At 35.8% G+C, this 25,905-nt stretch overlaps 4 protein-coding genes across 4 annotated transcripts; 2 read left to right on the forward strand and 2 right to left on the reverse strand.

The window, feature by feature from the left end:
- Positions 1–539: 539 nt before the first annotated feature.
- si:dkey-109l4.3 (uncharacterized protein LOC559137 homolog) lies at positions 540–3,050 on the reverse strand. The gene is made up of 4 exons (XM_059515918.1): positions 2,532–3,050; positions 1,396–1,587; positions 1,174–1,256; positions 540–1,073 (listed from the first exon to the last, which is right to left on the reverse strand). Exons 1-4 carry the CDS (start codon positions 2,713–2,715, stop codon positions 1,035–1,037), a joined length of 498 nt encoding a protein of 165 aa, XP_059371901.1. The 5' UTR covers positions 2,716–3,050; the 3' UTR covers positions 540–1,034.
- Positions 3,051–3,185: 135 nt separating this feature from the next.
- LOC132109656 (mitochondrial import receptor subunit TOM5 homolog) lies at positions 3,186–3,930 on the forward strand. Its single transcript, XM_059515919.1, has 2 exons — positions 3,186–3,400; positions 3,696–3,930. Exons 1-2 carry the CDS (start codon positions 3,280–3,282, stop codon positions 3,728–3,730), a joined length of 156 nt encoding a protein of 51 aa, XP_059371902.1. The 5' UTR covers positions 3,186–3,279; the 3' UTR covers positions 3,731–3,930.
- Positions 3,931–4,240: 310 nt separating this feature from the next.
- Positions 4,241–7,369, reverse strand: grhpra (glyoxylate reductase/hydroxypyruvate reductase a). The gene is made up of 9 exons (XM_059515920.1): positions 7,237–7,369; positions 6,945–7,075; positions 6,783–6,855; positions 6,533–6,649; positions 5,994–6,082; positions 5,355–5,456; positions 5,062–5,197; positions 4,797–4,927; positions 4,241–4,677 (listed from the first exon to the last, which is right to left on the reverse strand). The coding sequence occupies exons 1-9, from the start codon at positions 7,317–7,319 to the stop codon at positions 4,556–4,558; spliced, it is 984 nt and encodes a 327-aa protein (XP_059371903.1). The 5' UTR covers positions 7,320–7,369; the 3' UTR covers positions 4,241–4,555.
- A 64-nt stretch (positions 7,370–7,433) lies between these two features.
- LOC132109660 (uncharacterized) lies at positions 7,434–25,687 on the forward strand. Its single transcript, XM_059515921.1, has 32 exons — positions 7,434–7,581; positions 7,753–7,864; positions 7,989–8,039; positions 8,134–8,246; positions 8,470–8,547; positions 8,710–8,765; positions 9,313–9,384; positions 9,535–9,730; positions 9,896–10,034; positions 10,238–10,420; positions 10,504–10,625; positions 11,205–11,315; positions 11,453–11,551; positions 11,641–11,692; positions 11,892–12,148; positions 13,955–14,258; positions 14,488–14,535; positions 14,643–14,742; positions 14,838–14,930; positions 15,279–15,361; positions 15,464–15,522; positions 15,766–15,833; positions 16,383–16,485; positions 16,615–16,670; positions 16,750–16,885; positions 18,031–18,070; positions 18,169–18,240; positions 18,358–18,465; positions 19,894–20,059; positions 20,312–20,441; positions 22,269–22,382; positions 24,225–25,687. The coding sequence occupies exons 1-32, from the start codon at positions 7,561–7,563 to the stop codon at positions 24,267–24,269; spliced, it is 3,387 nt and encodes a 1,128-aa protein (XP_059371904.1). The 5' UTR covers positions 7,434–7,560; the 3' UTR covers positions 24,270–25,687.
- Positions 25,688–25,905: the final 218 nt, after the last annotated feature.

Consider the following 25,905-nt stretch of genomic DNA (forward strand, 5'->3'; position numbering starts at 1 on the left):
ACATGACATGAAAAGTGAAAAGCTGTGTGTTTGTGAAAAACATCCATCACAAAAAAAGGGGTTGAACATTAAACTTTCAATTCTGACTATTTTGGCTTGTAAACAGTGCTTGATCTGTGCATATTTCTCTCCTGATTCAAAAGAGATGAGTTTTTCATTGGAGAAAGCAACATCATGGATAAAGAAAATATATTTTTGTCGGAAGCAATGGTGTTTGAAGTTAAAAATGTCTTTATGATGAATATGTTTCTTACAAACACACACACAGCTTTAATTAAATTATGAAATGGAGTAGATTACTTGTGGATTGCGAGATGTTTATCAAATGTTTATCGAACTCTCATTCTAACGGCGACCATTTACTGCAAATCATCCGTTGGTGAAGAAGTGATGGAATGGTAAATTTCTCCAAATCTGTTCCCATAAAGAAACACACTCATTTACATGCAACACAAAATGTCGACAATCTTAATTTTTAAGAAACAGCAACAGATTGAATGGATTTAGTCTTCCATTTTATTGTAAAAAATATATAAAAAGTCACAAAAAAAGCAAATCGTAAAACACATACAACAGCAATGTAGCAGGTCAAACATTTTTAGAGTACAAATTATGTGCACAAAATCAGCAACAAGCTTGAAAGGCATCTACAATACAGTGATTTTATGTCATGTTTTGGTTCACAGCAATAACAGAGGCTTCAAGATCACTTACAATATTGTTTGCAATGCAAAACAAATCAGTATCCACATTTATGGAATATAAAGTCATTGCTTAACTAAATACACTTTTTTAGATATCAAACATGGTTGATATCTTTCAGCGTCGACTCACTGAAAGCGCTGTAACAGCACAGAACAGAAATATACTGATGTGTCAAAAAGGCACATATATATGATAACTCATTATCACAATATGTAGAATAATGTTTAAAAAAGACATTGTAACAGAAGAGAAATGTCTGGACTACACTAAATGAAATAGGATTGGTCTATGCTTTTTAGTTGAGATGGCACTGTGTGTCCTCAGAATCCTCAGAGACAATCAAGAGTGCTAATGACTTCCTGGAACACCTACAGAATAAAGAAGGAAAACACACATTTATGATGAGAAGACATAAACTGCCATACCTTAATGCATAGACAATTTTTTTATATTAAACTGTAAACTCACTTGTAAGTTTGTGAACAAGTAAGAAAGTGCAATGAAAAGCTTTCGCTCACGTTCACTATATCGCCAGCAATGGATCGCTTGACCTGCATAATCAAAAAGAGATTCTCGTATAAGTAGTTTTAAATTACTAGAAAAGATGTCCGCAGGCAATGCAGACTTGAAATAACCAGGCTACTACAAATTCTATCTACAATATTGTTCAAACAAACTAATGAGGACTACCTTGGATCTTCTGTTGAAATCCACCTGCTGCATTGCCAATGCAGAAGCAGCCCTGCTCAAAGCTGATCTGATCATATTTTTCGATGTTGGCTAACAAAGTGCCATTTACAGGCAGGTATAAAGTGCTGCCATTAGGCTCCCAACTCTCAGAGTAGAACACACCTCTCTGGCCATCAATCAAGACAAAACCACCTAGAAGTAATTCACAGGAGTCAAATGAATGACAATTTTGTCCTAATACAAATGTTATCAATATAGTAAATACTCAAAGCCTAACAACATTAAACAGTCATAAACAAGGCAACTGGAACTGCTAAATGACAGACTGATGTTGGTTTAGGTTAATAATTTAAAATACTTCATGCATATTCTATTAGCAATTGTAGAAGATCAAAATGAGATTCACAGCAAGGTATTTACTGCAAACTATTAGTTACAAACAAGAAATCTGGTTTAGCTTCTGTGCTTCTAGTAAAAAAAAATACAAAATATACAAAAAGAAAATGAATAGTAATACAATTATTGAAAAAATGGTCTATATTGATACAGTACAACAAGGATAAGGGACATAATAGTGTAATAATGTCAAATTTTTACATTTAGTCATTTAGCAGACACTTTTATCCAAAGCGACCTACAAATGATGACAATGGTAGCAATCAAAAACAACAAGACAGCAATGATATATATAAGTGCTATAACAAGTCTCAGTTAGCTTAAACGCAGTACATGTAGCAAGGGCTTTTAAATAATATAATAAATAAAAAACAGATAGAATAGAAAAAGAATAGAGCAAGCTAGTGATAGAGGTCCTTTTTATAATTGTATAGTAAATGAAAAGAAAATAGAATACAAAAAGATTAGAAAGGTAGTTCGATTTTTTTTTAAAGAATAGAATTAGAATAGTGACTGCTATTAACATAATTAATTATTATTAATTAATAATAATTATTATTAATTAATAATAATTATTATTAATTAATTATTAACATAATATTTTTATTATGTTTTTATCAGTACATTTACATTTGATTTAATTATTTTTAAGGACTTTGAGACCTTAGTTCTAAATCTGATTTGTATTAAATTCTCTAACCTATTCTACACTTATGTCCTGAACCAAGAGTCATACTTACGTTTCCTCAAGCCCTCTTTGGAGGGAACCCCCTTGGGACCATCCTCTTCGTGGCCATTTACAGTATTCACATCATTTCGTTTACGTTTATTGGGTAAACAGATGGGCGACGTCTCAGTGCATCCATTAACCCATTTTAGATTTGTCTGACAAGCGTTAGTGGACAGCAGTCCATTGTGCTCCATGATCTACTAAATACAATATGGACTTTTGTAGGTAAATTACATGCAGCTACAATCTTTGTGTTTTTAAAAAGGCTTTAGTGCCACCGGATACCAAATAAACGCCAGAAGATATTTGATAATGTCTGTATAAATAATTAAAACCAATAAAGTTATTCGTTTTGTAACGTATACACGGCACAGGTAACGTTGAAAAGAGGCAATTCACAACAAGCGCGCACCAAAAATCAAAACAATGAGCTGTGACACGAAGTGCTGGTTTACATATGGCCTGAATAAAAAATCGCACATTTTAAACGTATTTTTTCTAAAAACGTATTTTTAAAAACTTGTAGTATATATGCACCTTGAGATATCATAAGATGTTATTAGGAATGCATTATTTTCAATCATGTATTCATCGTGACAATACCCGACTTAATATCAGGCAATATGTAGTAGGCTAATAGCGGGGGTCCTAAAAGCAAGGTCCAAACTGACGTATTTCCCTTCTCGCATGCCTTTTGGATTGAATGTGACTTGAAGCGATCATTTGAGGCACATATAATCCTTGATTTCATCTTAAACATGCTTAAAATCGAGGGACTAGGGCCGAAGATGGACCCGGAGGAGATGAAGAAAAAAATGCGCGAGGATGTCATCACGTCTGTTCGCAACTTTTTGATCTATGTTGCGCTTCTGCGAGTCGGTGAGTGTCCATGCGCTTCATGCATGCATTTGCGCGCTTGATCGTTTTAAAACTAACATCATCTCATTCCAAGTTTTTGTTATTATTATTATTAGTTTCTCGAGGCACAGTGTGAGGTGTATTAATTAATAATCTATTCCGCTTCGTATCATTTCCATGGAGCCTATGGCTATGAATGATAGAGGTCGTCTTTTAAGTATAGTTAGAGCTTATTCAACTCTGTCAAACAGAGCAGTCTCTTAATGCCAATTCAAAGGTTTATGATGGTTAAAATAAGTTGGTTTCTGTTTTTCAGCACCTTATGTTTTGAAGAAGCTTGACAGCATATGAAACTTCACCGGAGAGAGAATCTTTCCCTAAGAGATGAGCATGCAGGACCTGGACGATGCTGCACTGAGTCACTTACCACAGCAGTTAATGAAGAGATGGTGTAATTTTGTCATTTCTGTTATTTTATATTTTTTACTGGATGCAATTGAATGTACTTGATTTGTTGTCATCTAATCTCAATTGAAAACTATGGCAAAAAGGAGATGTCTACAAGAATGTTATCACAATGATCAATTATTCCCACTGTTGTCAAGACTTAAACTTGGATTGGCTTTATAACATTTACTTTGCTTTAATGTAAGTTTAAAATCCCAGTAGTTTCCATTTATACATTTGGTTTCATTTATAACTGTGTAATGAGGGTAAAAACTAAACATGCTATGGACATTTTAAGTTTTCAACGAAATCAATGTAATTACAATGACATTCATATCCCAATGTCTTGAAAACGTGGTTCAACTGTTTCCCCAACAAAAGCTGTGTTTCTTCGATATATGTCTAATACAGGAGTTTCATTAAATCCTTTATTGTTAAAAATTAAAAATGTATAACATTGATTCTACTTTAGCTTGGAGTGTATAAGGACATTTGAGTGTTGACTTTGAATGGGCAATATCACAGTAGATCAAATGTGCATGTTTAAAATATCAAATCGTGTCATCTTTGTTCCAGTCATGATTAAGATTATTCAAGTGAGATGATGATAATACATGTTTTATCCCTTCTAATCTCATGTAGTTAATGCAGTGCAGTTAATTGATAGATTTACGCTGCTGACTTCTCCATTCATATAATGACATAATATGGCATCTACGTTTCAGAGCATTACAGTTTCAGCTCACTGGGCATTTCAGAGCCTGTCAGGCCTGCCAGCAAGTTGTTTGCTGTCAGTTCACTCATGACACCACGTGTGAAGTAGATGGCACTGCCAATATGAGGGAGAACCACTGTAAGACAAAGGAAAACTGAGTTAGACAAGGTTTTTCTAGTAATACATGGCAAAAAAAAACAATTGAAGTGAATAACCAAGAGCACTATTGAGATTTAAAAGCTTCCTTTCACTCACCACAGTTTTTAAGGGTCAGCAGTGGGTGGTTGGTGGGCAGAGGTTCAGGGGTTGTAACATCAAGTCCAGCTGCTGCAATCTGACCACTGCTGAGGGCTTCAAACAAGTCCTTTTGATTCACAACCGCCCCTCTAGAGAAAAGAGAAAACAGTATTTTTCAGTTTAGTATTGATTTGAGGAGAAATTGATAACTCTGCAAAGTAGTAAAAGAAAAATATGTGAACCGATCGAACATGTTCCACTGCCTCTCTGCTTTGTTTTTCACCTGCTGGTGTTGATAAAGATTGAAGTTTTCTTCATCTTGCTGAAGAAGGTTTTGTCACAAAGGCCTTGAGTGTCGGGAGTCAAAGAACAGGACACCACCACAAAATCACTCTCTCTCACCAGAGTGTCTAGAGGCACTGAGTGACGATAAAAAAAGAGGCCATCATACAATCTTCTCATCCCCTCAAAATAGTTTTATTGCATCTGAATTCATATACAGTGAAAGGTTTTGATCCACTTTAGATGTTGACTACTGGATAGAGTTTCTTCAGGCAATTTCTTGTCTTTTCTTACCATATTCCCCATCAACCTCTTGGGCCTGAGGTTTGGGTTGTCTGCCTGTGTACAGTAGTCTCTTCACTCCAAAAGGCTTTAGTCGCCTTGCAATAGCCAAACCTACAAATCGTCATTTAAACAAATTTATTTAAGCCTTGTTTACACTGTCAGTTAAATGTGACCCAATTCAGATTTTTTTGCTCATGTGAAAGATTGAATGTGTTCTAGGACCATGTAAACAAGGAAAAAAACACATGCATTCAGATATTTTGAGATCAGTTTCAGGCCTCATCCATGGTGTAAAAATATATCAGATACGGGTCTCAATTGAAAGAACAAGTAAACAGATGGTCAAAAAAACGGATATAGGCATCAAATCAAAATTGGGCATCAAGACCTGCAGTGTAAACGAGGCATTAGAGTCAATTTAATTCTCCCTATAATGATTAAGTCTAAAAGTAAGTATTAAAGCAATTCTCCAGAGAGATCACACTACATATGGTAACAAGCTGCTTATGTGTAAAGTGACTTGTTTTCACTATTTTATCACTGAATTAGTCACTTTATTAAAAGAACAGATGGTGTACATAGTAGAGCAGATGCATAGGTACCTTATTTTAAGGTAGAGAGAGAAAAAATGAATAATTCATACTGTACCTATGCGGCCCAAACCAATCACCCCAACAGTACTGTCTGAAAGACCGTAACCACACAGCCACAGAGGCTTCCATGTACTCCAGCCGCCACTGAGAGAGATGGGAAATATGCCAAAAAACTGGCATATTACAGGGATACTGACCGTTTGTTTATAAAGATCATACTTATTAAACATTAAAGGGATAGTCCACCCAAAAATTTTAAATTCTCTCATTTACTCACCCTCGTGTCTTTTTTTTTTTTTTTTTTTTTTTGAGGATCACAAATGAAGATATTTCACGTCACATTGGTAACCAACCAGTTTCAGTTTCCATTGCCTGATATTATTTTTTGTCCAAACAATGGAAGTCAAGGGGAACATACACGTTTAGATACCAACATTCTTCTGAATATCTTCTTCTGTGCTCCTCAGGAGAAAGTGTATAAATGAATACAAAATTTCCATTTTTGGATGAACTTTCCCTTTAAGTCTGCTGAACATTTGGAACTGCAGAGCTGTGATATATGACACGATGTATTAGAAAAGGTGTTGGACTGACTTTTTCACTTCCTCCACACCCTCGGGAAGACGTCGGGCTGTGGCCAAGAGCAGAGCCACCGTCAGCTCAGCAGTAGCATCCGTTAAAACATCAGGAGTGTAGCCTACCCGTATCCCTCTGGGGTGAAGAAAGATAGTACATCTGTTTAAATTGTGTAAACGTCCTTACTGTGATCCATCATCATCGATCCACTGTCCATTTTCTCACTTTCTGGGGTCAAATCTAATGGCTTACAGAAACACAAACTTACCGTTTCTTTATCTCATCTACGGCAAGATGGTCAAATCCCACAGAGAGAGTGCTGATCACTTTCAAGTTGGGTCCTGAGAATATTCAAAGCGTGTTATCAGAATTACTAAATCAGTATCACCACCTGCAGTTGTTATAAAGTGGAACAAGAGGTTTGCCTTACCAGCTGCATTCAAGACCTCAGCATCAATTTTGTCAGAGAGTAAACAGAGAAGCCCATGAGCACCTGCCACCCCCTTCAGGAGCTCTGCCCGGGGCACGGGCTCATCGGAGTCCCACACTGACAAATTACACCTGCAATGCACATAATGGATAATAGAGGCATTGAAATGAACAAAAACTGCTCCTAAAATCTGTGCATCTCAGTAACACTACAGGGAAAGCATGTCAAGACATTTTATACACGCTAAATCCGCATACAATGCATGCATACAAGATCATATAAAGTTTCGTACATCCCGGCTTTTTTGAGTATTTTCATACCCTCCTGCGGAATGCGTCTCGTGACGAACACTTTCAACATCTGCTGCGCGCTCATCCTGCACAATTAAAGGCTAATGTTTATGTTCACTACGAAAATGATAATAATAACAGAAATCCACAGACGCTTCCCTATTTACATGTGCTTGCTGGCCAGCTCTATAAAAGGAACGTGACAGGGTGCTGTCTGATGTGTCTCTTTCTGCAGGCTTTCGCGCCATCTAGTGGAGCGGATGGACAGCGCAACTGAACTTTTCTGAGGGTTTTTCAGACGAAGCTGACTGTTATTGAGATTGAAAATGTACTGTAAATTACGACAGGTACGTTCAACCTTGTGTTTTTAAATCCCTAATGTGTTTTGTGTGTATCCAAATGTATTTTAATCGGGGTTTACTTCGCGTTTTATTTAGCTGCATTTGCGTTTGTCAGTGAACGTTACTGTATTGACTTTATGTCGCTCGTATGATTGTTTTAACTGTATTTAACTGCAGGTTTTGAGGTGTTTCTTGGCTTTAGTGAATCGGGAGCGTGGTGAGTGTAAACGGCCCGGAGGCCTGATGGTTGTCATGAGAGCGCTATCTGAATCTCCCGCGATTTTAAACGGTAAAACACCAACGAGCTAAACTAATCCTGATTTACTTCTCACTTTTTAAATCTGCAAGATTGATAAATGACTGACTTAATGCGTTGTGCATATTTCATTCATCTTGTCAAATGTCATTTACAGTATCAGCTGCCGGTGCTTGGTGTAAGAAAATTTCTAAGTCTGCTATGAAAGGTGAGTGTGTAACCTTATTAGCCTAATAAACACTATTGATTGTAATTGTAAATTTGTTCAGATTGACGTTGTTCCTTCTGTTTTTCTTTTTCAGAGGCTATAGACAGTCTTTCTTTAGAGGTCCCACCTTGTGAATGTGTTCATCAGGAAGAGCTTCAGGGGTTTACTGACAATTTTGGGTCTTTGTTTTTTACCTATTCTTTCCATGTGAGTGCCTCCTCACTAAATAATCTACCAGGACATTTGTCTTTGACAAAATTCAGTTCTGTTTTATTCAGATATTGTGCTTATATATTTAGGATGTTTTCACATATTTTGTACAATTTGTTGTATCTTCATTCCTTAAAGGTCATTTGTGTTTAATTCTGATATTGTGATTACATATTTGGCATGTTTTCACATATTAATTAATTTCTAAAAGGCTGAAAAGGCTACTAGTCAGTCAGTGGAGGCTGAACTGTCAAAGATCCAAACCTTTCTGCACAGACTCAGTCTGGTTCATGCGCAGGTGAGGCCAGTGCAGTACATTTAAACTATTGTAACAACACTGATCATTTCCTGCAATTACACTGAAATAAACCAAAGCATTTACCCTCGAGGTGATTTATGTATAATCTATTTTGCTCTCTTCTCAAGTGAAGGTCTGGTTCTGCCTTTTTCTCTATTACAGGTGAAAATAATATCTGAGATTAAGACCGATTCAACGACACACAAGCAAATGTTCAGGTTGTCTAAATAAACATGTATTCAAATGTTTTGTGAAATTAATACTTCTATTCAGAAAAAAATCCCGAAATTTATAAAACTGCAAAAGATTGCTATTTCAAATAAATACTGTTCCTTTAGATAGAAATGGATGAAAAATTATGGTTTCCGCAAAAATATTAAGCAACACAACTGTTTTCAACACTGATAACAGTAAGAAATGGATACTGAGCACCAAATCAGCGCATTAGAATGATTTCAAATTACATTTGAAAAAATATTGTCCAAAATATTATAATAATATTTAGCAAATATTACACTTTTTACTGTATTTTTATCAAATAAATGCAGATTTTATGACCATAAGAGATTCTTTCAAAAGATTCAAAAATCTTACTGACTCAAAACTTTTGAATGGTAGTGTATATGATAATAGTCAAGAAGTCAACACTTGTTTTAATGCTTTTGTTGCTCTTATTGTAAAGATGTGTTACAGGTCTACTAATTAAGCTCTTTTTTATTTAAAAAAATGTTTTGGGTGTAATTGTCCTTATTTGCTCTTTTATAGTGGAGGAGAGAAAGGAAGTAGAGTTTCAGCGATGGATCATAGCATTACTATGGACACTGCCGCATACGGACAGTCAGTTCCTGCTATTTTTTTAATTAAATATAACAACTCATTAGCTAGCAGAATGAACACCTCAGACTGGTCGTTGAGTTTTAACATCCTAAAAATCTCTACTTGCATTTTGTTTGTCGTTCCACATTTTATTTCTATTTTATTTTGAAGAAATCCTTTCTCTGTACGCTATCTCCCGTCTTGTCCACAAATGCACCCAGTATTGGGAAACACGCTGAGCTGTGTGCTTCCCACTGACATGATAGAGGCTGGACTGTGTGGGGAAATGAGCATGGCTACCATGGCAACACTTGCTCCTTGTATGGATCTGTATTCCAATTGGCCAACTCGTCTCTCATGCATACGGATATCCTTTGTAATGTGCACATAAATATTGTTATTGAAATCTAAGAGTGTGTGTATGACTTTAGGCTGCCTGTCTTTTTCTGGGAACAAAAATGCTGATTCTTATTCATATTTGTGAAAAAATTGTTATATTTTTTGAAAATATTCTCCTTAACATTCATTGCACATGTTAGTGTACAGTCCATGCGGCATGCCTTTAATGCAACAAACACAGACGAGTTTCCTTCAGAGTTTGGCTACTTCACTTTCCTGGGCAGATCTCGGCCTTTCTAGAGTCTGCTGCATGGAAGCACAAAACGTCCAGGGTAAATTAAAGGCCTAAATGGGGAGAAATTGAGGATACTGAAGGCAAATTCCCTCACTGTGTTACAATTTTATGGATGGAAGCCTCGCTGCAAAGCATAAAGGGCACTGTGCTACAAATCACTGTTGGCTTTGAGGCCAGAGTTGTTCAGACAGTTTTTCAGCATCTCCATATATTATTTAATTCTGGCTTTTCTCTTTATAGGATCTCTGTGTTCTGATGTAGAATTCTCTGTTGAGACTGACTGCAGCCAGGAAACGAGATGTAGAAGTGCTGTACAGCAGGACATTGAGTCAGAATGGAGCCATGCTGTAGAACAGACTCTGACTGTCTTCGTTTTCACTCAATACACTGACCCCTTCCACTCCCAGATCTCCGACTTCATAAGTGAGTCACGTTTGCTTTTCAGTATCATATATACATCTTAAGATGGGTCATATATTTTGAAATTCTGCTTTTAAATCTGTCAGGCAGTGAAGAGGTTTTTGAGAGACACTTGGATGCAGTTCTTTGGTACAACGGAGATCAAGTGAGGGCGATGCTCCAGACTACTATGAAAAACACGCTGAAAAGATTTCAGAAAAAACATGCTGTAAGATTCATCTATTAACTTTATTTTGAAATGTAAAATATTCTGGCTACTTTCATTCAATTATTTAATTAGCACTCAAACATTTAAGAGTCAGTCAGATTAAGACAGTGAAGACTTTTACAGTGTTACAAAAGATTTATATTTCAAATAAATGGTGATATTTTGACTTGTCTATTCATCAAAGAAAAAAAAGATCAAATATATATTGTTTCAGCACTGATAATAATAAAAATGGGTCTTGAGCACCAAATAAGCATATTAGAATGATTACTGATGGATCATGTGACACTGGAGAGTAACGGCTCCTGACAGTCTCTTTTGCAACCACAGGTATAAATAACATATAAAAAATGAGAGTTATTAGAAAGTTATTATATAGAAAAGAGTTATTTAACATTATAATAAAAGGTAACAAACCTACTGTTTTTACAGTTGTTTTATCAAGTAAAGGCAGCCTTTGAAAAAATCTTACCGACGCCAAACTTCTGAACACAAATACATGGAACAATAATGACAGTATAGCCATTAGTCATTGTTTAAAGACCACTGAACCATACGTCTTTTCTGTGTGGACTTCAGGCCAGGCAGAGGTTGGATTCTGCCTTACCCATTGTGTTGAGCTCAGTGAACAGTATAATTGCCAGCAGCAGCAGTGGAGAGTTTCGAAGAGCGTGTTTTGATAGCATGAAGGTATAATATATGGCTATAATTTATACTGGTTCCCAAAACACCCTATTTTATGTGTCATTTCACTTCTTATTCTTAAGAACAGTGCTTGGAAACTTGTGGAAGTTGTATAAAATGTTTTAAAACTGGGTTTGTTTTAGGTCACAAGCACCAGCGAGTTACATGCCTCACTAAAGCAGGCTCTTCAAAGCATTGTGGATGGGCGCTTTACTCCAAGGCGCAGGTGCAATAAAGACAAGGTGCTTTTGCTTAAGCTTCTTTTAGATTATTTCATTTCTGCTTTCATGATTTCGCCTTTGAATGTTTGTAATTGTCATGTCCTCACAAGGTGGTGGAGGTTGTTAGCACTGAACAGAGTAGTCTTGATGGCTGGGAGGAAGGTACGTTTTTAAACAAATTTAATAGTCTTCATAAAAGAATGTTTCCTAGAAATGATATGATACTGGGAATTTTGGCATTATAATTGTTTTCATTTCATGTCCTTTGGGGGGGTCATTGACTTTAAAGAGCCACAGAAATCATTAATAGAGTTGGCTGAGATTGGTATTTTTGAAAGATGTTGAATCATCCTTTTTTTAGAGTTTGAAAATCCACCAGAACTGTCTTCTAAGAGGATTCACTCTGAACTTCAATACTCAAGCTTTACCCCTACCAAGAGACGACGCTCAGAAATAATCTCTAAAAATTCCGTCAACTTCATAAACAATGTCTTTGAGGCAGCAAACATCCAGAGAAATTCCCTGTCCCCAATACAGCTTCCTCAAAGTCAGGAAACCAGAATGATCATCGCAGACAAACCCTCAGTGCTGAGCCTGACTAACCTGAAAAATGAACAGGTGGATACTTCTAAAGTTATTGGAATACTGTATGTAAACTGATATGTAGTCACAAAAAGATGTCTATATAGTAAAATGCATATCCTAACTGTTTTGTTATCTCTCTTTTTGAAGGTAGAGAAGCAGTGGCTCCAAGAGCTTGAAGCCTTTTCTGAATGGGACTGAGGAAAATACAAATAAAAATAGATTATCTTTTTTGTTGTTGTTTTGCTCATGTCTTTGAAACATGTTGAAAAATATTTTTACTTTATATGTCTTTGTATATTCAAATACTACTTCCTAAGTTTTCCAACATGCAGTCTTTGTTATAATTTAATAATATGTATTTTATTAAAGCTTATTTATTTGGTAGGCAGCATTAAAATGTACAAGCAATGTATCCTAATTTTTGTGTTAAATGTATATTCTGGACATATGCACTATTATATATGTTTTTTCATCTTAAAACCGTTTTGTTCTTGTACTTAAAATGTTTAATAATAATTATTATTATTTTTATAAAATATACGTTGGGCTGACATGAATTTCCATTTTTTTCATTTACTATTTTAAAATATGGTTTAGTCTAACCCGCAGAGGCTGTATAATTATGTTAGTTTTAAAAAAAAGTTTTGAATCTTTAAAGAGATAGTTTTACAGATATCTCAACAGCACTGCTCCAGTGACAGGCTCCTCCACTGTTAGACCTCTCTGTGACACTGCAGGCGCAATTTCAAATCTAACGTTAACCCTCTCTCTCTCTCGTTCAATGACTCACGATCTCGCGAGCTCTCGGTCTTCATTGCTTTCGGTGTTGGAAGTATTTGATATGGACCGTGTTGAGATAGCCGCTCACCCCACCACTAGTAAATAATGGACTGAGCTATATAAAGGTAAATAATACCGAGAGTGTCTATTATATTAGCTTCTGTGTGTAATATGTAGCAACCGTAGCACTTGCTAAGATGTAGCTGTCATGCTAAGCTAACTGAAAAGCACTTGATTCAGTTAGCAGTGTGTTGTTGTCAGAGCGGCAGTCTTCAATTAATCTGATAGAAATTAAAGCAGTCGGACGTTCAGACATCCGTTTCTTGGCACAGGGACGCGTTAACAAGATTTCTAGCTGGTAATGCTATCATTTAACTTAGTGGTAATTCTAAATTTATGCTGATCTAAAAAAGCTTGCAAGTGTTTATACTAGCTTCAAATATTTCCGACTTTGCTGAAATTGAAAGGTTTTATGTAACTGGAAAAGTTATCTTGGAACTAATTGTCACATTTAGCTAATTAGCTGACCTTAACGTTAGTTTTCAATGTGTGAGATAGATAGATAGATAGATAGATAGATAGATAGATAGATAGATAGATAGATAGATAGATATGCACTGTGATTGTGGGCAACATTTATTTATAGAGTTTATTAAAATCCTGTGTAATGTGTTCAGTTTTGTGCATAGAGATTTCATGTGGATGGTCATATGATCAATCACGTTTCTCTAATAGCCTTAATCTGACCAGTCCACTCTCCCCCTTTTTTTTATACTATATGCTTCATTGTTTTCAGATTATGACATACATCCAGAGATTTGTATTTACTAAGATAATGTAATATCAATGTCCAGCAGGATTGAGTGTGTGTCGCCTGGACTTGCCACAGAGAGGATGTTCCCCTGCCTGGCCCACAGACCATGGCAAGTCCTCTCCCGGGTCTACATGCAACAACGAGCCCCTTTATCTCAGAGACCCTCTAAAATAGCAAAGCCATGTTATGGTAAGAGCGTCACACAGTGTCATTTGCATGTTTTGTCAATATATGGACTGAGAGAGCATGTTTATTTAATTCAGTCTCTTGTTTTGTTATTCAACATTGGGAGTTTTAATAAATCTAGACTAGATCCGGAAATCATTCCAATCATGCAACATGTGATGTACTCCATAGGTTGGAAAAGTGGAGGAGGGGTGCACAAACTCTGGTTTAGCTTTCCAGATTCCAGAGTCACATCCTTAACGTGGACACAGGTCCAGTACTGTTCCACATCAGGCAGTGATAAAAGTGGATCTCCAGAGGGTCCTGTAGAGCCAAAGCCCACTGAGAAAGAACAATCTGCACAGTCCTCTGCAAAAACAGCTGGTAATGATTCTGCATTATTTTGTATTTGTTCACAGGCTTTTAAATTAACTCAAAATGTGCTCGTGTCTATAAACAATTAGTATTTTTAGGTTTTTGTGAGTAAATAAAAATAGTGTCTTATATATTTATATATTATATAATGTATATGTGGTAATTATGATTTATTCTAAATGTTATTGGTTTTAATCAATTTGGTGTTGTTGTTGTTGTTGTTTTTTTTGCATTTGAGGTTCCAAAACTCAAGGTTTGTCGAAAGCAGAGAACATTCAAGTGAAAGGTAGCTCAGCCTTGTTTTACGCACAGACACTTTCCTTTCGGGCCAATCAGAATGTATGTCACAATTCTATATATTTTAACTGTCTTGCATGTTTCCTGTGTTTTCAGTACGGGCTGTCCTGAAAAAAAGGGAATATGGCACCAAATACACCCAGAATAATTTCATTACCACAGTTAGAGCTATGAACGAGTTCTGCCTCAAACCCAGGTACCTTTAGGAGGTGGAGTGTTGTAGTTTACTTGGTTGTAATCCAGTTAGCTACTATGTTCACATGTGAATCTATGCATTTTGTGTGTTCAAAGTGACCTTGAGCAGCTTAGAAAAATCCGTCGACGTAGTCCCCATGACGACACAGAAGCCTTCACCGTCTTCCTGCGATCAGATGTGGAGGCAAAGTATGTACAACTGATACACTACCATATATATATATATATATATTTACGCACACACTACCGTTCAAAAGTTTGGGTCAGTAAGATACAGTTTCATTTACACTTACATTTACTAAGTTACTAAGAACTATAGGACAAAAATGCTGACATTTTCCACAAAAATATTAAGCAAGAAATATTTTGCTGTATTTTTGATCAAATAATTGCAGCCTTGATGAGCATAAACAGTATGCAGTCTTACTGACCCCAACCTTTTAAACTGAGGTGCACTTAGAAACTATTTGGCATGAGGTACAAGGATCTGATATTATGATAGAAAGATCAATTAGCTGTTTCGGTGTCTTTATTTAGAGCACTGGATGTTTGGGGAAGTCAAGAAGCACTTGCCAGAGAGAAGAATCTCAGGAAAGAGGTGGAAAGGGAGTACCAAGAAAGTATGTCAATTTCTCCTCATTTACTGCATGATCTGCACTCTAATGTTTTCATGTCATCTACTGTCTAAATAACCATCATTCTTTCTCTTTCTCACCCATAAGACATATTTAGAAATCAGAAGCTGTTGAAGGAGTACAAAGACTTCTGGGGGAACACGAAGGTAAAAACAAGTTGAAGCCTATCACTATGATTTTTATGTTTTGGTACTACTAATGCCCCAGCTAGTCCTCATGATTCATGATATTTCTCAGCTTCTGTCTCTTTCTTCCATTTTCTCTTTCTTGATGTTTTTTGATATTCGTATTTTCATGATGCTCCTTATTTAACCCCCAAAGCAGAGCATATCGATGAGTACAATGTGTTTTTAGCTAACTGTGTTTTTGATCATTTTTGACTCCTATAGCCTCGGTCTAGGACGAGAGCGACATTTCTACAAGGACCGGGAAAAGTGGTGATGGTGGCTATATGCATGTAAGCTTTACCAACCGCATGCTTTCTAGCTATTAGATGAAGGATATTGAGTTAAAAGACATGTGCTTCCACGAGGTATGACCTACACTGACTGTTAGCCTCAAAACAACCAGATCTGTGTCTAGTATATTATACAGCAAGCCAAATTATGTAATTATGTGTTGCTTGAGGAATCTGTTACATTTCTCTGTGAACATAGTACAATTATTCATTTATTTTTTCCAAAGAAGTCTCTTATTTTTAACAAGGCTGCATTCATTTGATAACAAAAAGAACAGTGAAATAATTGTGAATAATATTGTAAAAATACAGTTTTCTATTGTAACATATTGCAATACAGTTGTGCTGCCTGCTTAAAATGTTCTTAGTATTTACTATGATACACTTTTTTACAGGTTTCTTTGATTAAGTTATTTGAAAAACACGATTTTTTACTTTTGGTAAATTTCACACAGCATTGCTAAATAAGTGTATTACTGTTTTGAACATCAGTGTATTTGTGTATCAAGTGGAGATATAATTTTTTATTTAATTTATTTTTTACTGCAGAAATGGACTGAATTTTTTCTTCAAGCTGTTGGCGTGGGTTTATACAGGATCTGCCAGTATGTTTTCTGAAGCCATCCACTCTCTGGCTGACACCTGCAATCAGGTAATTTGGCATTCATGCCATCCTCCAGGGTATACCTTCAAAAGATGGTGTATGATTCAGAAATAATTTACATGGACATGTATACTTGTTCATTCTTTCAGTTCATCTCTTATACTCTCTCTTTAAAAGGCTCTTCTTGCACTGGGCATCAGCCAGTCTGTCCGGAACCCAGATGCCGTCCATCCGTACGTACAGCTCTTACAGACTGATGTTGTCCTCTGGTCATGTTGTCATGTCTAAGCCAGCTGTTCTCTGTTATTACAGGTATGGCTTCTCCAACATGCGTTACATCGCCTCTCTCATCAGCGGAGTTGGCATCTTCATGATGGGTGCTGGCTTGTCCTGGTATCACGGCATTATGGGACTACTGCATCCTCAGCCAATAGAATCACTGCTCTGGGTTAGTAGCATTGGGTTAACTTGTAGATGTACAAAATTATATGAAGTCTGTGATGTGGAATTACCTTTGGAAAGGTTGGTGTTTGTAAGATTTTTAAGGCTGCATTTATTTAATCAAAGATACAGTAAAAATCTTAATATTGTGAAATTTATACTACCGTTTCTATTTGAATGTATTTTAATATGCAATTTAATCTTGTGATGGCAAAGTTGAATTTTCTTTTTTTTTTTTTTATATTATCTTTTATTGGAAAAGCATGTGGAATTTCACACATTGTTGGGCACATGAAGTACATTACATTGCTTTACCATTTTTAACTTTTTAACACAAGAACAACAGAACTCAAGTGCGGGTGGCGGGGAAAACAAATTACATCCATAATATTTATGTTGTTCATTTAAACTTTTAAATCATTGTACAATTAGTAAGAAGCAGCAGTGTTTACAGAAATTCAGATCTAACCGGTTTAACATATTCCGTCCACTTGGACCACATCTTATAGAAAGTGTCCCTCTGCACTTTGAGTGAAAAGGACAGTTTTTCCATTATGAAGATCTCGTAAACAATGTTTATCCAGTCCCCAGTTGTTGGTGGTTCTGGTTTAAGCCATCTCCTTGTTAAAGCCTTTTTACTTGCTGCCAATAGGATGTACAGAAGTTTCTTGTCCTTCGAGTCCAGTTTATCCGATGATATATTACTGAGATATAGGGTATCAAAAGCAAATGGAAAAACAAATGCAAAAATATTCTGTATATGCTCATGAATTCTGGACCAATACTGAGAGATAACTTTGCAGTCCCAAAAAATGTGGAAATGGTTAGCACCACCCCCCCCCCCCACATCTCCAACAAGCATCTCCAATGCCCCAATATCTCTTCTGTACAGGGGTGATGAAAAATCAAAGTTGAATTTTCAGCAACCATTACTCCAGTCTTCAGTGACACATGATCCTTCATAAATGTTATTTTTGTTGGAATATGTGCTAAAAAAAAATTTGGATTATTTAATGAATAGGAATTAAAAAATAGCAGCATTTATTTGAAATAGAAATCTTTGTAGTAGTATAAATGCCTTTACAAAATCTTACTGACCTTAAAATTTGAACAGTAGTGAATATTGCTGATATTTTTAATTGTCTTTTGCAGGCTTATTGTATTTTAGCAGGATCTCTTGTATCTGAAGGAGGTGAGATGTGGTTTCCTCTTCCATATTTTCATTAACATTCAGAAAGGTCTGACAGTGTCACTATTTTAATATCATCTGTCTGCTGATTCCTCATAAAGCTACACTATTGGTGGCCATTAACGAGATCAAGAAGAGTGCACATGAGCAAGGCTTGTCCTTTTATGAGTACGGTATGTACCTTTGGTTAACTCTTCTATTAGCCTTGTATGTTATTAGATTGTGATTATAGTTTTGACACAGTTAGGAGATGATCAGTTTGATAATGTTTATTTGTTTGTGTATGACAGTGATGCAAAGTCGAGACCCCAGCACTAACGTGGTCCTGTTGGAGGATACTGCTGCTGTGCTCGGGGTGGTGCTGGCAGCTGGATGTATGGGACTAACATCTCTCACAGGTACTTTAAATAAAAAATTGCCTGACCCCCCTGTTTCATGCTAACCGTGGTCTCTACCACAGGGTCAGGTTTAATAAGCACATGGGCCTGAGCTTTATCCCCTTTATAAAGAGCATTTGATGTTCTTTTTAAGCTTTGTAAATCCAGCTCTAAACGCACTTCTGTGCACACACAAAGTCAACACTTATGGCTGCCCAGAAGCTTCTTCCTCTTGCCCTGTGGTTTTCATGGCTTTGTGGAAAATTTGTGTAGAGATCTGGATAATGCTCTATTCAGTAAACCTGCTTTCATGCTTGAGAACAGCCCTGATGGCAGTTTCAGCTCTGTTTATTATCTGGCGCTTACTACAGTTGTATGTTATTGAAGTGTAATCAACCATGAAACTAACAGCAATGTTATTTTACATAGCAGGGCTTTAAAAGGGAAAAAAAATGCACTTTTGTTTGTACCACTAGAGGTCTCTATTGTGGCAGACTGCTGTATACTAAGTCACTTACACTATAGTTCATAAGATTGCTATCGGTAAGGTTTTCTCTTTTGAAATAAGAGTCTTATTGATATTTATTTGATAAATAAATGAAGTAAAAACAGTACAGTAGTAAAATATTATTACAGTTTAAAAGAACTATTTACTATTTAGTCCAAAATAAGTTTTTGTTTACATAATGTGTTTTTTATATATATATATATATATTTACAAATATGTAACGTTTATTTATTAAATAGATTTATAAATTATGAGTGTAAATATATACATGTAAATATTTTTGAAATAAATGATGTGTGTATATTTATATATAGATCATAAATATACACCATACACACACGCATATTATGTAAACAAAAACTTTTATTTTGGATGTGATTAATCACGATTAATCATTTGACTGCACTATTTCTATTATAATTCATTTTAAAATGTAATCTATTGCTGTGTTGGTAAAGCTGAATTTTCAGCAGTCATTACTCTATTAATCCTCTATGATCCTTTAGAAATCATTCTAATATGCTGATTTGATACTCAAGAAACAATTTATATTGTAAAGTGCATTAGTATATAAGTATTATAGTAATATTTATTTCGAGAGCGTAGGCAGAACAAATCAATTGTCATTCAAGATAATTAACATTTGTGTGTGAATTTTAGCATATAGCTAAATGGATTACTTCAGAATTCATTGTTACTTAACCTTTATGTGCATAAATGTAAAAATGTGCCATTTAGTTGCCATTTAGATACTGCTAATATTACACACACAGCTCATTGCACCATTTTTTTTTTATTATTATTACTCAGTGGGTCGTGGGTAACCTTATTCATGGTAGATGCTATATTAATTTGTCAGAATGTCATCCGGCACCATTGATGCACACTATTAGTCTCACACATACATGACATTTAATGAATTTAATGTCTCTCTTTCATAGGTAACCCCTACTATGACAGTCTGGGTTCTCTGGGTGTGGGCACCCTGTTAGGAACGGTATCTGCATTCCTCATCTACACTAACACAGAGGCTCTGCTGGGTCGCTCCATCCAGGCCGAGCATGTGCAGAAGCTCACAGAGTTTCTGGAAAGTGACCCTGCTGTCAGGTCAGTCCTATCTCCATTGTATGTGTCCATTACATGTACACAGTCTGCATAATAAGAGCTTCATCAGCAAAAACCTGCCATCTTATTTGCTTTAACAAGGAGGCAGAAGCAGCATGCTTCAAATGCTTTTCAAATTTAGGCAGGCATCACATTCTGAAATGTAAGCTTGCTCAGACAGAGTTACATCAGTGCACATTCGTGCTTTGATGAAATTAGATTTGATGTCCTCACTTCAGGTCATTTTGTCTCCAGGGCGATTCATGATGTCAAAGCCACAGATATGGGGCTGAGCAAAGTGCGCTTCAAGGCAGAGGTGGACTTTGATGGGCGGGTGGTGACACGATCATACCTGGAGAAGCAAGACATTGAACAGATCCTCAACGTACGTGCTAAAAGGCTTCTGCTGTGATGTAGATCATCTGACCTGACTTTCAGAATTTGTCTCAAGACTGTCCGTTGTTTCATATAAGTGACTAAACTATAAGCACTCAAACTAATTCATGGTAGTTTTTGCTAAAGAATCATCATTTTGTGAACTCTGCATATTAACCATTGTGCATTGTTCAAATTCACTACCCTTTCGTTATGTTCGAGATGAAAACATCCACTCAATTAAACTGCTGTAAAAATGTATCAGATAAATATTTTTTTTTCAAATATTTTATATAAATCTATTAATCAACCTCAGTCCTGATAAAAACTACCAAATGTTTAAAAAAAAATCCAAGATTTTAACTCTTTAATTCCCAAGTTTATAAATGATGTCACTGATTTGGGGGGGGAAACAAACAAAATGACATATTTTCAATATAAAAGTAATTATGGCTGGATTTTATTTTTACCTTTTATCACAGTCTTGGGCATGTCAAAGATTAGTAACATCATTGGCTTTGATGCATTTTTATTTTTTGTGCAGCATTAGATTAAAAAAATTTCTCCCTCATTTGTTGTTGGTGGCTGTTTGTGCCCCATTGACTTCCATTAAAACGACATTTTTTGATTGCAAATCCATGACACCATATAATCATGCATTCTTGATTGTTTGTGGTTTTCCCTGTTGGGAAGAGGTAACATTTTTTATTTTTTACAGTTGATCACTAGGTGGGACCATTAACCCTTTAGATAGGCCTGTGCAAAAAAAGCTTAGTTTTTGACTTGTATATGAAGCTATATGGAGTATAACAGCATATTATATTGTGTGTGTGTGTGTGTGAGAGAGAGAGAGAGAGAGAGAGAGAGAGAGAGAGAGAGAGAGAGAGAGAGAGAGAGAGAGTGTGTGAGAGAGAAAGTCCTTTGCGGAATTACCTTGATATATTTGAGAAAATCAAAATGTACACCTCAGCTCTCAGAACTACATGGAGTAAACAGAAGTGTATTTATGCACCTGCTGCCTTTTAATTGTGGTGATAAGTATAGACTAAACAAAAGCAAAGTACGTGGATTTAAACACTTGCATGCCATCCTGCTGGTCATTTGATGGTGAGAAGAGCAGCAAGCAACACGAGAAAGGGCTTGACTTGTACCAAAGTTTTAGAAATGATTATGCAGCTTGACCCCTCCAGCGAGCTGCAGCTTATTTGAAGTTGGTATTTCATTTTGGTTCATAATACATTGTTCATAATTCTGCTGCAAAGTAGTTTTTTTTTACAGGATTTTAAGGTTTTAAACTGGCTTTACCATCAAGAAAAGACAAGCATTTCACACATAGCCCATCCGTACTTTTCACCATCAAAAGGCAGCAGGTGTTGCAGCAGGCAACACACTTCTTTTTTTATTGTTTACTCCATATAGTTCTGAGAGCTGAGGTGCATATTTGGATTTTTTCAGATACATCAAGGTTATTGCACAAAGGTCTCTCTCTCTCTCTCTCTCTCTCTCTCTCTCTCTCTCTCTCTCTCTCTCTCTCTCTCTCTCTCTCTCTCTCTCTCAAACATTTGGTAGTTTTGATCAGGACTGAGGTTGATTTAATAGATTTATGCAAAAAAAATTAGAAAAAAAAATATTTATCTGATACATTTTTACAGCAGTTTAATTTAGTGGATGTTTTCATCCATGAACATAACGAAAGGGTAGTGAATTTGCCCACAGTGGGTTTAAGTTTTTAAAAAATAAGACTTGAAATAAGACTCAACTTTACCCCCTAGTTGACGTAAACGTCCCCAACAACGCATAAGGGTAATAGTGTTAACTGTGTGCTTACATATTGCAGGACATTCAGCAGGTGAAGACGCCAGAGGAGCTGGAGAACTTTATGTTGAAGCATGGGGAGAACATTATTGACACCTTAGGAGCAGAGGTGGACCGTCTAGAGAAAGAACTTAAGGTATCTGAGAAGACCACACTCAAGTTCTTAATTGATGTCTGTGGTTCTATGAAAAACCTTTAACAAACATGGAACCTTTCTATTGTACAAAAGGTTCTTTACAATGAAAAAAAAAAGATTCTTTTAAATATTTTCCACACTAAGAAACCAATGTTTTCTTAAAAACTGTTCACAGATAGGCACACCATAAATGTGACCCTGGAGCACAAAACCAGTCATAAGTAGTATGGGTATATTTGTGGCAATTGCCAACAATACATTGTATGGGTCAAAATTATAAATCTTTCTTTTATGCCTAAAATCATTAGGATATTAAGAAAAGATCACGTTGCATGAATATATTTAGTACATTTCTTACTGTAAATATATCAAAACTTGGACACCTTTAAAGACTATTTTCTCAGTATTTGGAATTTTTCAGCGTCAGATTCCAGATTTCAAATATTTGTATCTTTAAATATGAACATTGGTCATATTATGCAATTTCAAATTTTCCTTTCTCTTTGGAGAGTTACCAGCTGTTTGTGAATAGATAAGATCCCTAACGTTGCAAAGACTAAAGTCTCAAACCCAGAGAGATATTTTTTGTAGAAGTTAAGACTCGTCCACACCCTCCTAAAACACCTTGTTTAAACATGCCCCCACATGTCTACGTCACTGTGTGGCAAGATTTGCATAACGCCACCCAAATGTTCACGCACAGAAAGAAGGTGTAACTTTGATTCTCGCTGTAATATTGTTGCCACCACCGCCATGTCGTGGGGACACTGTTTTTCGTTGTGAAAGTGAAACTACTTTGTTTGGTCTTCCAAAAGTGGAGACAACTAGAAATCAGTGGTTAAGTTGTATTTACAATACTGTTCCAGAACAGTTAAACAAAATTGGGACAAAACAGTCCCAAATATTCAGATGTGTGTGTGGGAGATTAGCCTATAATGTGGCTGTTTCTAAAAAAGTGGGGCAGTTCCAACTTTGCAAGGACAGTCTGGCGCTTCTGGCTCACAGTCTGTAAGTACGTTTTCATATTTAAAGATTTTGCCACTTACGATTCAAATGCGAGTTTTGAGCAGAGTAAATTATCGCTTGTTGTTTGTCGATTCTCTGATCACAAATGCAGACATGGTGTTATGTTTACACAGCGCGATACAAAATGCAATGCGTAAAAAGACAGTACAAGTCATTATAAGAAGTAATTATGTCCCCACTGGATGCAACAAATGCCTCGTTTGTAATGGGTTTTGTCTTATCGTGCTGGGAGAAGGCATCACATTATGGTGAGGGGTGCAACTTTTCGGTCACACGCTTGAGGTATTCAGCCAATCACAACACACTGGATAGCTGGCCAATCAGAGCACACCTTGCTTTTCAGAACGATGAGCTTTGTAAAAACCAATGCGTTTCAGAAGGCGGGGCACAGAGGAGAAACGATAATGAACATTACGTGGAAAATAATGTTTTTTGTACCTTAAACTGCTTAAACACATTGCATTACACCAAATACACAAAATAATGTTCTTTTTAGCAACATCATATGAAGATTTTAGCATTTTAGTATAAAACTTTTTTATACCATTGTAGCATTTATTATCAACATATAAAACAGTTGCATTAATGTTAAAACATTTTGATTAATATTTTGTGAAAACTGTGATACATTTTTTCAGGATTCTTTGGTGAAGATAAAAATCAGCATTTTTTCAATACATGTAAATGTATTTACTGCCACTTTTTTCTTTCTTAATAAAAGAAAAGAAAAAAAAATATTTGAATGGTAATGTGTAAGTTAGTACTTACTATTCCTCATTTTACCTCGATTGACTCCTGCTCTGTATCTCCCGACAGCAACGTAATCCTGAGGTGCGGCATGTGGATCTGGAGATTTTATAATGTCATGACACATTGCAGAATGGAGATCAGGATGGAGCAGAAGGAAAACTAATCAAACCTCAAGCGACCATGAGCATCCCATTCTCTCCAACCATCCCATGAGCTGAGGTCTTATGTTACATCTGTCCCGCATCAACCAAGCACTAACCTGTACAGAGTTTCAGTAGCTGATAATATAGCAAAACCATAGCCAATACAGAGAGGATTCCAGCTGGATAGAGACGAGGCTAATAAATGATTATTTTACAGGCATTAGATTTCAGATCCATCAGACCTTTGAAATCATGTCAATGGATTGTAAAAGGACCAGTCTTACTTCATTTCACAATTTGCATGCAAAGCAGCATAAACACTCATATTTTACAACAGTTCTCTCATAACACTGAAGTATGATTAAACAGGATATAACCTAGTTTGAAGGGTAAAGCTTCCATTCTGCTTTAGGAAAGCACTGGTTTAAAATATATGTAAAAAAATTTCCCATGTTACTCCATTGTTTTTCAGATTTGCAAAGATGATGGCATTCAATTGATGCCATTATCACTGAATGAAGCAAGCTGGTTTATTGAATATTCATGAGTGAGTTACAAAAATGAAGAGTAATTGTAATCTACTTTTTTTAGACCAGTTTAAATTGATGTTTAAATACATTTCAGATTCCTTCATAAATTACACTTATTTCAAATAGTACTTATAACAAGTGAAGAAAGTGTGTTCTAAACCATGTTGTATCCACATTTATCAGTAATGAGAGAACTATAGAAACAAATTTAATACAACGGATATCCATGGCCCACCTTAGAGCCTCTCATGTGATGAAGACTACTCAGATCTTCACATCCTTCCTATACTGAAAGTACTAATGTCATTATACTGCTTTCTGAACTGTTTATCTGTTTACACTGTAATTTAGTGTTACTAAATGAAGAAAGCAATTGTAGATGTCCAAGAACAGCTCTGTTTCTAAAGTCATTGGTGGCATTGTTGTGTTGCCAGCCTAGTTTGTGAACACTAGCGCATGTTTTATTTTCCACTGTAAATAATTCCTGACTGAAAATGCAACACTCTTATTTTGATTTCTGAAAAAGAAGCATTCGGTCCATTTAAGTACCCTCAGTACACATACAAACAGTATGTTTTCTGGTAGTTGCTTGCTCTCTTGTGCTGAAGTCTATGTAATGTTTTAAAACATTGTAAAAATGTCCCCTTAGGAACAGTCAGACATCTAATGCAGGTTGGATGAACACATTCAAGGATGGTTAGCAAGGATGAAGTTAAAAGTTAGTTGTGGGAAAGGCTTTCAGACTATATAGATTTTAAATGTGTTTATTTGACAGATTGCTATTTGGTTAGATCTTTGAGCTGTTTGGAGCTACTGAAAAAAAAGAGGATGAATAAATTGCAATTAATTTATTAAACCGCTGAATATTTGTCTTTTTTACTGTTTTATTAAGATTTTTTTTCTTTTCTATTTTTAAAGGAATTCATGCTTCTATTCCACAAATGATGCATTAATCAAACGTTTAGAATGTTACAAAACATTTGAATAAGTTTAAATGCAACTATTGAATTATTATTAAGTTATTTTAAATTGTTATAATATTTAAAAAAAATATTTTTTTACAGTATTTTTGGT

The sequence above is a fragment of the Carassius carassius genome, chromosome 29 (genome assembly GCF_963082965.1).
Source record: "Carassius carassius chromosome 29, fCarCar2.1, whole genome shotgun sequence".
Classification (NCBI taxonomy): Eukaryota; Metazoa; Chordata; class Actinopteri; order Cypriniformes; family Cyprinidae; genus Carassius; species Carassius carassius.

What these genes read in the sequence shown, in the direction of transcription:
- grhpra (XM_059515920.1), bottom strand. Translation starts at nt 7,319, where the DNA reads ATGAGCGCGCAGCAGATGTTGAAAGTGTTCGTCACGAGACGCATTCCG. An exon ending in TGAGGTCTTGAATGCAGCTG is followed by an intron (nt 6,856 to 6,944) that starts GTAAGGCAAACC and finishes GAATATTCTCAG; the next exon opens with GACCCAACTTGAAAGTGATC. An exon ending in GTAGATGAGATAAAGAAACG is followed by an intron (nt 6,650 to 6,782) that starts GTAAGTTTGTGT and finishes TCTTCACCCCAG; the next exon opens with AGGGATACGGGTAGGCTACA.
- si:dkey-109l4.3 (XM_059515918.1), bottom strand. Translation starts at nt 2,715, where the DNA reads ATGGAGCACAATGGACTGCTGTCCACTAACGCTTGTCAGACAAATCTA. An exon ending in CAAAGAGGGCTTGAGGAAAC is followed by an intron (nt 1,588 to 2,531) that starts GTAAGTATGACT and finishes AATTACTTCTAG; the next exon opens with GTGGTTTTGTCTTGATTGAT. An exon ending in ACTTGTTCACAAACTTACAA is followed by an intron (nt 1,074 to 1,173) that starts GTGAGTTTACAG and finishes TTTATTCTGTAG; the next exon opens with GTGTTCCAGGAAGTCATTAG.
- LOC132109656 (XM_059515919.1), top strand. Translation starts at nt 3,280, where the DNA reads ATGCTTAAAATCGAGGGACTAGGGCCGAAGATGGACCCGGAGGAGATG. An exon ending in TGTTGCGCTTCTGCGAGTCG is followed by an intron (nt 3,401 to 3,695) that starts GTGAGTGTCCAT and finishes TCTGTTTTTCAG; the next exon opens with CACCTTATGTTTTGAAGAAG.
- LOC132109660 (XM_059515921.1), top strand. Translation starts at nt 7,561, where the DNA reads ATGTACTGTAAATTACGACAG. An exon ending in CCAGATCTCCGACTTCATAA is followed by an intron (nt 10,421 to 10,503) that starts GTGAGTCACGTT and finishes TAAATCTGTCAG; the next exon opens with GCAGTGAAGAGGTTTTTGAG. An exon ending in GTGATGGTGGCTATATGCAT is followed by an intron (nt 15,834 to 16,382) that starts GTAAGCTTTACC and finishes TTTTTACTGCAG; the next exon opens with AAATGGACTGAATTTTTTCT.